Source organism: Hakea prostrata, chromosome 10 (assembly GCF_041222555.1).
Source record: "Hakea prostrata isolate BN-2017 chromosome 10, UWA_Hpros_2, whole genome shotgun sequence".
NCBI lineage: Eukaryota > Viridiplantae > Streptophyta > Magnoliopsida > Proteales > Proteaceae > Hakea > Hakea prostrata.
Genome location: NC_142609.1, coordinates 48,427,556 through 48,435,361, shown reverse-complemented (window position 1 = coordinate 48,435,361; position 7,806 = coordinate 48,427,556). Strand labels below are relative to the sequence as shown.

At 36.7% G+C, this 7,806-nt stretch overlaps 1 protein-coding gene across 2 annotated transcripts; it reads right to left on the bottom strand.

Annotated features, from left to right (window-relative positions):
- Window positions 1-242: 242 nt before the first annotated feature.
- On the bottom strand, window positions 243-7,128 carry LOC149003628 (OVARIAN TUMOR DOMAIN-containing deubiquitinating enzyme 4-like). Of its 2 annotated transcripts, none has more exons than XM_089138270.1 (6): window positions 6,854-7,128; window positions 5,425-6,013; window positions 5,216-5,337; window positions 2,204-2,244; window positions 1,851-1,949; window positions 243-673 (listed from the first exon to the last, which is right to left on the bottom strand). In XM_089138270.1, exons 2-6 carry the CDS (start codon window positions 5,975-5,977, stop codon window positions 496-498), a joined length of 993 nt encoding a protein of 330 aa, XP_088994396.1. In that variant the 5' UTR covers window positions 5,978-6,013; window positions 6,854-7,128; the 3' UTR covers window positions 243-495. The 2 variants fall into 2 exon arrangements, with proteins under 2 accessions (XP_088994396.1, XP_088994395.1); XM_089138269.1 differs by having other exon boundaries at window positions 244-673; window positions 6,908-7,128.
- Between the last annotated feature and the right edge of the window lie 678 nt (window positions 7,129-7,806).

Here is a 7,806-nt window from a genome sequence, read left to right as displayed (position 1 = left end):
AAGAAATATTGAAGGGCAAGAAGTCGCTTTCCTTAAAATATTCACATAGCAATGGATAAATTTATGAGGCCATTGAGGTTTTTTTTGGGAGAGAAACTCTGTTTTCAAACCCAAACCCAAATATCTTGCAGCCAAATACGCTTAGTCTTGACATGGGCATTAGCCCACACAAGGCAACGAGGTATCTAGGTGAAAATATATCATTCCATTTTTTTAAAATAATTTGATCGTACATCAAGGCTTTAGGTGGAGCCCATCTCTAAGAAGTGCATCTAATGATCGAACGGTGCTGCGTGTATATCCCAGTGAACAATTTTTTATTACCAAAAAGAACGAGAACAGTCTTTCTTTTTCGCTCTTCTTTCCAGCAATGACAAATTATAGAAATAAGAAAAACTAGTGCTACAGTCAATTGTGACTGGAGAAGATAAGCAACATGCTACTTGCCTTCTTTCACCTACTTGTTCAAATTTTCCTTCCCCACCTTGGATCTAATTACAGCTCCAGTCTTGCTCTAGCACCCTTCTTCCCAGGAATCTGCAAAGCATCATAATGGCCAAAACCATGATAGAGGACTCTAATAGGATCCTCCTTACCATATTCCTGGCCGTATTCAGCAATGGCGATAAGGCCACCAGCATCCTCATCATACATGTAGACAGTGATTGGCATCCTGAAGTTATCACATCCCATCAGTTCTCATGACATTAATCTCCTCAAGTTTCTTGTACAAAGGATACAAATTGTTTCCGGAAACATGTAAGACATCAGGTACATTACTCTTGATATACAGAAGCCTAGTCTCATTTGTTAATATTTACAACAACAATAAACATCATAACCTTATATCATCTTAGCAGGGTCAGCAAATTGGAACTAGAAAAGATAACAGCAAAAGAATAAGCAATTAAAGAGGGTGGGGGCAAATAATATCACCACAAACTCTAGGCCTTCAACTATAGCTACAAACTGCTTCTTGAGAAACTTGATGCTCTAGGCCTTGAAAAGGGTTGTAAATACAGGAAGCAGCAACGTAGCATCACAGTTCCACTACATGGGGTCAACCACATAGATCTTAAGAGACCACTCAGCTCAATTTGAGGTCATGCAAGAAATAAAGCGTAAGCTAAGGCTGCTTTTCTTCACTCCTCCTTTGGTCATCTGAGGCACCTTGTTTGGTGTTGCCCTGATATTCCTCCCCCCTAACCTAGATGTTGTGACAACTGTGGTCATTTCATAATTACACTTAACATATGTTTAACAGCATCAGTTTCAGAAGACCTAAGTGGCAAAACATAAGGCTTTATTTTCTGACGGGATGCCACCATTGGGGCCTAATTTTCAACTGATGGTATGTAAAAACAAAGTAGAAGGGACATTTTAGAAGTAAAGCAAAGAAGGATTAACAAAGTTTTGTTGTGTGTTTGTTAGATAGGTCCGAATATTTTAGGAGTAAAGAAAATAAGGGATAACAAAGTGGCAAATTACTAGGTAATCCATCCTTACCTGGCCTTATTTGAACAGGACTTTGCAAGCTTTCACCAGAAAGCAAACAAGGATTTATATATTGTAACCTATGCTAGGTTTGGGTCAGAGTTAGATTTTCTCTACTACTGTGATACTCTTCCGGCTTCCTGTTTGAACCGAGTATACGAAATTAGTTTAACTATTTAGAAGTTGAGAAAGATTTGAACCCGCATTAAAGGATGGTAGCCTTTTCTCCTTTCAGCACCTTTGTATGGTTTGAAGTGAAGAATGTAAACGTGTTTAGGGTTGAAACCAACCTAAGGTATATCCACCTTTTCAACACTGCTAAAGTATTATGAAAACAGAAAAAGAGTAAGACTTACTTGAGAACATGCGAGGCCATGAATAATTCAGGTTCACCACCCCATACATGTGGCTTCCTGATATGTGAAACATATGCGTCAAAATCTCCTTCCACAAACCTGCAAACAATTTTGGTTGAATCAAATAGAAGTCCATCCAGCAATCACTCTGACACATGACAAGTGAGTCTAATATAATCTTCTTTGCAAAGATCAATGCAAGAATTTCAAGCAAAATGATCCAGGGTTTCTAGAGCAGGCCATGCAGAATACTGGACTCCTTAGGGATGCTATCAAACATACAAGCCACCACTGTCTGCTTGGAAGAATTACTACTACAAAAATTAGAAAAGATAGGATTTCAGCAAAATCACCATTCCGTCTCTTCTCGTCTTTTGACAAACTCATCAGCGACCTGTAAAAGTAGATTAGTTCAAGTAGTTGTCAAATACTTGCACAATTGGGTATAGTCCAAGTTATCCACTTGAGAAAACTTAAAATTAGTTACTCCCCAGTTATGAATTCCTATATTATTCATCAGTATAACAAATTGTCTGAATTGGAAAGGGCCATGATGATTTAATGCTGTGCAGACTCCAAATTTTAAGTAAATGAGTGCACGCTTGTTTGATAGTCATGGCTCAAACTCACGTAAATTACTCACTGATCTCGACCAAAATCTGGAAGGTCAGACCAAAAGGCAAAAGCCTAAGTAAATGCCTACAAGTCAGCATACTTGTCAAGCAATTTCTAAGCATTCATAAACTTGATTACTGAGTGCTTTAATTATATCTGGGCTTCTTTTTACTTTTTTCCATTTTGTGGATAGATAGGGCCAAGTTATCATGATATCTTAACTCCATAGTGTTGGTTTTATCAAGTAACCTACCCCTATGGATAAAAACCATAGTTCAAAATTTTGAATGGAACAACCAAGATTTCCTGGGGAAGAAAAAAAAACAAGTTTCAACACAGATCGTCTCACTAGAGATGCGGAATTTCCACCAAAATATTGCAACAACTTGGTCTCGGTGTTTTCTGACTGGAACAATACAAAACAGTACATAGAAAGCTTTCTTTTCATAAAAGATGTGTAGAATATTTGGATTCATTTCATTAGTTTTGAGTATGAAGTGATTTTGATTCGGGTTTTAGGAACTAAAAAGGCCAGGGGCAGACCTAAATGAAGTTAGAATATTAGGTGAGGCAAAATATGCATAGCAAAATCCCTATATCAAGTTTTACCTCAAAAAGAGGAGCCTGATGGGCAAGGATCCATGTTGACAAGGCTGAGTTGTTATCATTCAAGAGTTTTGAGTTTCTCGTGTTTGATTCATTAAAACTATCCCCTCCCCATCCCCCACCCTCCTAAAAAGCCACCCCCCAAAAAAAAAAAAGAAACCTAGTTTTGGAAGAAAAAAAAATCCAAATCATTGACGTTTCTTGCTGGAAAAGAGTGGGGACTAGTACAACGTACTTACAGTGAAAATTTGCTGCATTTGTGCGCAATTTATGCAAGATTCAAACTGAGGGGTGTAACATTTTCCCCCCAGAGATTCAGACAACTCTGTGGTACTAGCATACAATTGGAGGAACAATTTCAAACTGATGTTCTAACATTGGTTATACATTTGTACAATACAACTTATGACATTTCAACAAGGTGCAACATTAAATGCTTTATATTTTGGTTGATTTCATTAACACTGTATGCTCATGATGCAGCACAGCATTGGTCCGACCCAAATCCATTTGGAACCCCAGGTTGAGAACCAGACTTGGTAGTTTATTTATACAATAGGAATAAAAGATGCAAGCAGATTTTTAATTTGGAAAGGATAAGTAGGAAATGTTTTAGTTAGTTTGGACAAATTATGACACTTCGACAAGGTGCAATATTAAATGCTTATTTGACACTCATAACACATATTAATTCATTTGCGGACCCAGATTCAGAACCAGACCTGGCATTTCATTTATATTATTGGGATAAACATGCAAACAGATTTTTAATTTGGATAGGATAAGTAGGAAATGTGTTAGGTAGTTTTAAATTGTCACAAATCCAGTAGAGTTGCTTTCTTATTGAAGTCTGTTTCTTTTACTATTTATATGCTTGCGATGAATGTAATAAGTATGGAATAGGGATCAATGAATTGAGTTAATGTACCTGCTCCTCTCCTCCCCCCCCCCCCCACCAACCAAAAAGAAAAACAAAGGCTATTTCTTCTCTATCCTCACTGTAACTTTGTTTCTTCTCCAGTTTTGCTTCTCTCCCCCTTTCTTCACTTGTCTGTTCCCCATCACTTCTATCACTAAATTATGTGCAGAGTAAGACATAAACAACCAACCTAGAGTAAAGAACCAAACTATGAGTTTGGTATATCCTTTTACAATCCAACGGTTCAAATATGTTTAGAGATGCTTAATTAAGATTTGGATCTTCAAGCCCAAATAAGGTGCTTTGACCATGAAATGGCTAGCCAAAACAAGCATAATTTTGACTGAGAGTTGTAAACAATGACAATAGCAACAATAAAATTACAAAAACAAGCAACACAATTAGTTATATTCAAATAGATAGATAAAAGAGGGACTAGAGGCCAACTAAATCTTCGTTCAATTCTAGTCAAGCCCTCCAGTTTGGAAACTACCTCTAAACCCCTTCCAATAATTTTCATCAAAACTTTAAATATTTAGGGTTTGACTTTAATCAAAACTAAAATCTCAAAACTTAATAAAAAATAACTAGCATAAGGAGGCAGCTAGTTGACAAGGACCAACACCTCACAATAAAGAGGTCATGCATCCAATGGTCCTTGGGGTTGACCTATGAAAAAAAGATGCATGTATTGGATGCGTGGTATACCACAATATCCACATGTTATAATACCAGCGAACTAAGACAGTGGAATTGCTAGAGAAGATAAATGCCAGTTGTGGGTCATGCACAATTACATGCATACATGTTGGTTGTGGTGAGTCCCACCCCCATTAAATATATACATATAGTATCCAGTACAGTGAGAAGGACAGTGACTAGTAAAAATGAATCTGATTTGTTATCTATTAGGAAGCCTACCCTTATGGCTCTCATTCCTGACAAAATTGGCTGTACCATTGAACAAATCACCATTGGGCTAAAGAACTCATACACTTAACTTGTCTCATCAGCAGAAAAGGCAAAACCAATCCAAAACCAAACATTCAAAAGATAACAGCTTGCTTAGACAAGTTAATTTCACTGTCGTCAAATGGAACCTCCCAGGTTTACATCTTCATGTGGTGATCCACTAATAACCCACTTAAGTACTTAAATGGATCAACATCTGTGCAAAGTTGATTTGTCTATCATGATAATTGTGAAGGGCGTAGGAAAAACATACCCTGGCTCGCAATTCATCCGCTAATTCTTTCTGAAGGCTCTCAGTAGGAGACGGTTTATCAGATCGTAGACAAGCACCATGTGCCACTGAACGAAACAAACATCTCCCATCTCCAGGAATGCCTAAAGCAACAAAAAGATAAGCCAACTAAATCCACCAAAGCTGAAGTCGAGAAATTAAAAAAATAAAAAATAAAATAAATTGCTCACCAGTGATGGAATAGTCCTTATAAACTTTCTTTCCATGTGAATAAGTGTTCATGGAAGACTCATAATCATCCTCGTCCTTCTTCCTTTTGGCCACTGCAGCATATACTGGATTGAAACTCGAAAAGAGAACCAACAAGCCAAAAACAAGTCCTGCAGAGGTACCTCCTTGCTGCAGAGACTTGGATCTGAAATTCCACCTGACTTTGGCACACATGTCTTGTTTTGGCACCAAAAGCCTCAAACAAGTGTTTTCACATGGTGATGAAATCCCTGACACCTGTCGCCCCGTAGAATTTGCTGAGCGTCTGATAGATAATGGATGCCAGTTTCTCCTCCATTTGGAGAAGCCAGAAGAAAGAGAACAGAAGTTTGCAGAGATAGTCAAACCAGAAAATCTAGGTTGGAAGTGACTGGTATGTAAATAAAAACAGCATCTATTTGATTGTGATTGAGACACCATAGCACAAAATTGAGCAGTCTTTTGCTTTCCAGCATACCTACTAAGGTAGATGACACGTTTCACGCATGTAGTGATGGGAGAACAACTTATCATGGTGACATAGCAAGAGGTATAAGCAGCTCTTCACAACTGATCACATCAAATAAACAACCAGTCAAAAAAAGTGTACCCCAAAATTATGTCCACGCATAAAACCATAAAATTTCCTAACTAATTTCATTCCACAATCCAGAATAAAAACTCTGTGCATGATTTTCCATCCAGACAAACATATGCAAATTCTGAAATCGAATGGGTTCTCATTATTTTTCATCCAAACACACATTACACCCACACACAACCCCGTTCCCCATTCTTGCAACGTATGCATCACATTGAAAGTGCTATTTCAAGTGTACACTTTTACCATCAAAAATAGTTGGAACTTAATAATTTTTCTATTTGTATGCTTAGTGTTCCCAATAATAACTCAAGTAGTAAATTCACAATCATACATAAATAGAATTTTACTTCAAATTCTCCCTTGGAAACTCATCAGCTCAATCAGGGCTTGGTACTATGTAGTCATACACAGCTATGAAATAATTCAAGCAAATTCACCTTATTCTCGTCAAGCCATTCATAGTCAGAAAGACGAGGTAAATTTATCTTGTATATCGACAACATAGCTACAAAAGGAAGAGAAAAACACGGATGCATGTACCAAATGCAGATTTCCTACAGTGCATAATTCACTAAATTACCATTTATATGATGATTCTTAGATATTTCAATACCAGGAAAAACACACAGACAATCTATCATTAACACAAAGATTTGAAAATGAACTTATTGAAAAATGGAAATATACCCAGGGGAAAAGGAACATAAACTGTTATACAAATGGCGCGGAGAAACAATCAAAATGTTAATGGAAAAAAGAATTACTGAGATATCGATAAAATAAAAGCATCAAATTTAGGGTCTAACCAGATAAGTTAGATATTCGAACAGCGAAGTAGAAGGACCTGAAGGAACGAATACCTGATATCCTTCAGTTTAAATCAAAAATCGAATTTGATACTTCAACCAGACCAGTACTCTTTCTCCCGTGTGGTTATTCGCTGTGACCTGTTTTGATGAAGGAAAGAAATCTACGATTCTTGTGTTCTTGGTGAAGTTGAGCTCAATAGCTCATCATGGACACTTCTCGACGTTACTTTTTTTTCCCGTACATATTCTGTATCCGTACGCAAGCATGTTGTTGTTTTCCTTCTCCGCTTCTTTCTTCTTTTAATTTTATTTTATCTTTTTCTTCTTCCTTTTTCTGGTACGGTTAAAATCTTATTATTGATCTATTTAATTATTATTATTAACTTTTATATTTTTTTTATCAGAATTGTCCAACTTTCGAATGTCTTTATTTTTCAAACATAAAATGGAGTGTCAATTTTTTAAACCCTATATTTTGGAGTAGCAGTGTAATTTGTTCTAAATATTTTATTAAATGCATATTATTGCATCCAAAACTTATAATCCAACACTTAGAGAGCAAAACAATGTGCGGATGGTCAGATAATGTCTTTGATGATCAAGTCAATGGTACGCAACAATTTAAATAAACTTTAAACGTAGGTTGTCTCAAAGTTTGAATGTTAATTGTGAATAATAAATAACGTACCTTTGCACGATGAATAGTTGGGTTTATATATTATAGATGCATTTACCATATGCCATTAGATGTGATGTAATCTCTTAATTGTTGATTGTCGAATGTCCAACCCCCCCTTTACCTGGATGCTAGTGTCGTCGTCTTCAGGTATTGTAAGTGATTGTTACAATAAGATTGATCATTAATTCCTAAGGATACTCCCCATATATCAAGGTGTGGGCTTTGCATATTTCACGCCTTTTTTCGAACAAGACTTTGTCTCTCATCCACT

What these genes read in the sequence shown, in the direction of transcription:
- LOC149003628 (XM_089138270.1), bottom strand. Translation starts at nt 5,977, where the DNA reads ATGATAAGTTGTTCTCCCATCACTACATGCGTGAAACGTGTCATCTAC. An exon ending in TAAGGACTATTCCATCACTG is followed by an intron (nt 5,338 to 5,424) that starts GTGAGCAATTTA and finishes TTGTTGCTTTAG; the next exon opens with GCATTCCTGGAGATGGGAGA. An exon ending in AGACGAGAAGAGACGGAATG is followed by an intron (nt 1,950 to 2,203) that starts GTGATTTTGCTG and finishes AATTGTTTGCAG; the next exon opens with GTTTGTGGAAGGAGATTTTG.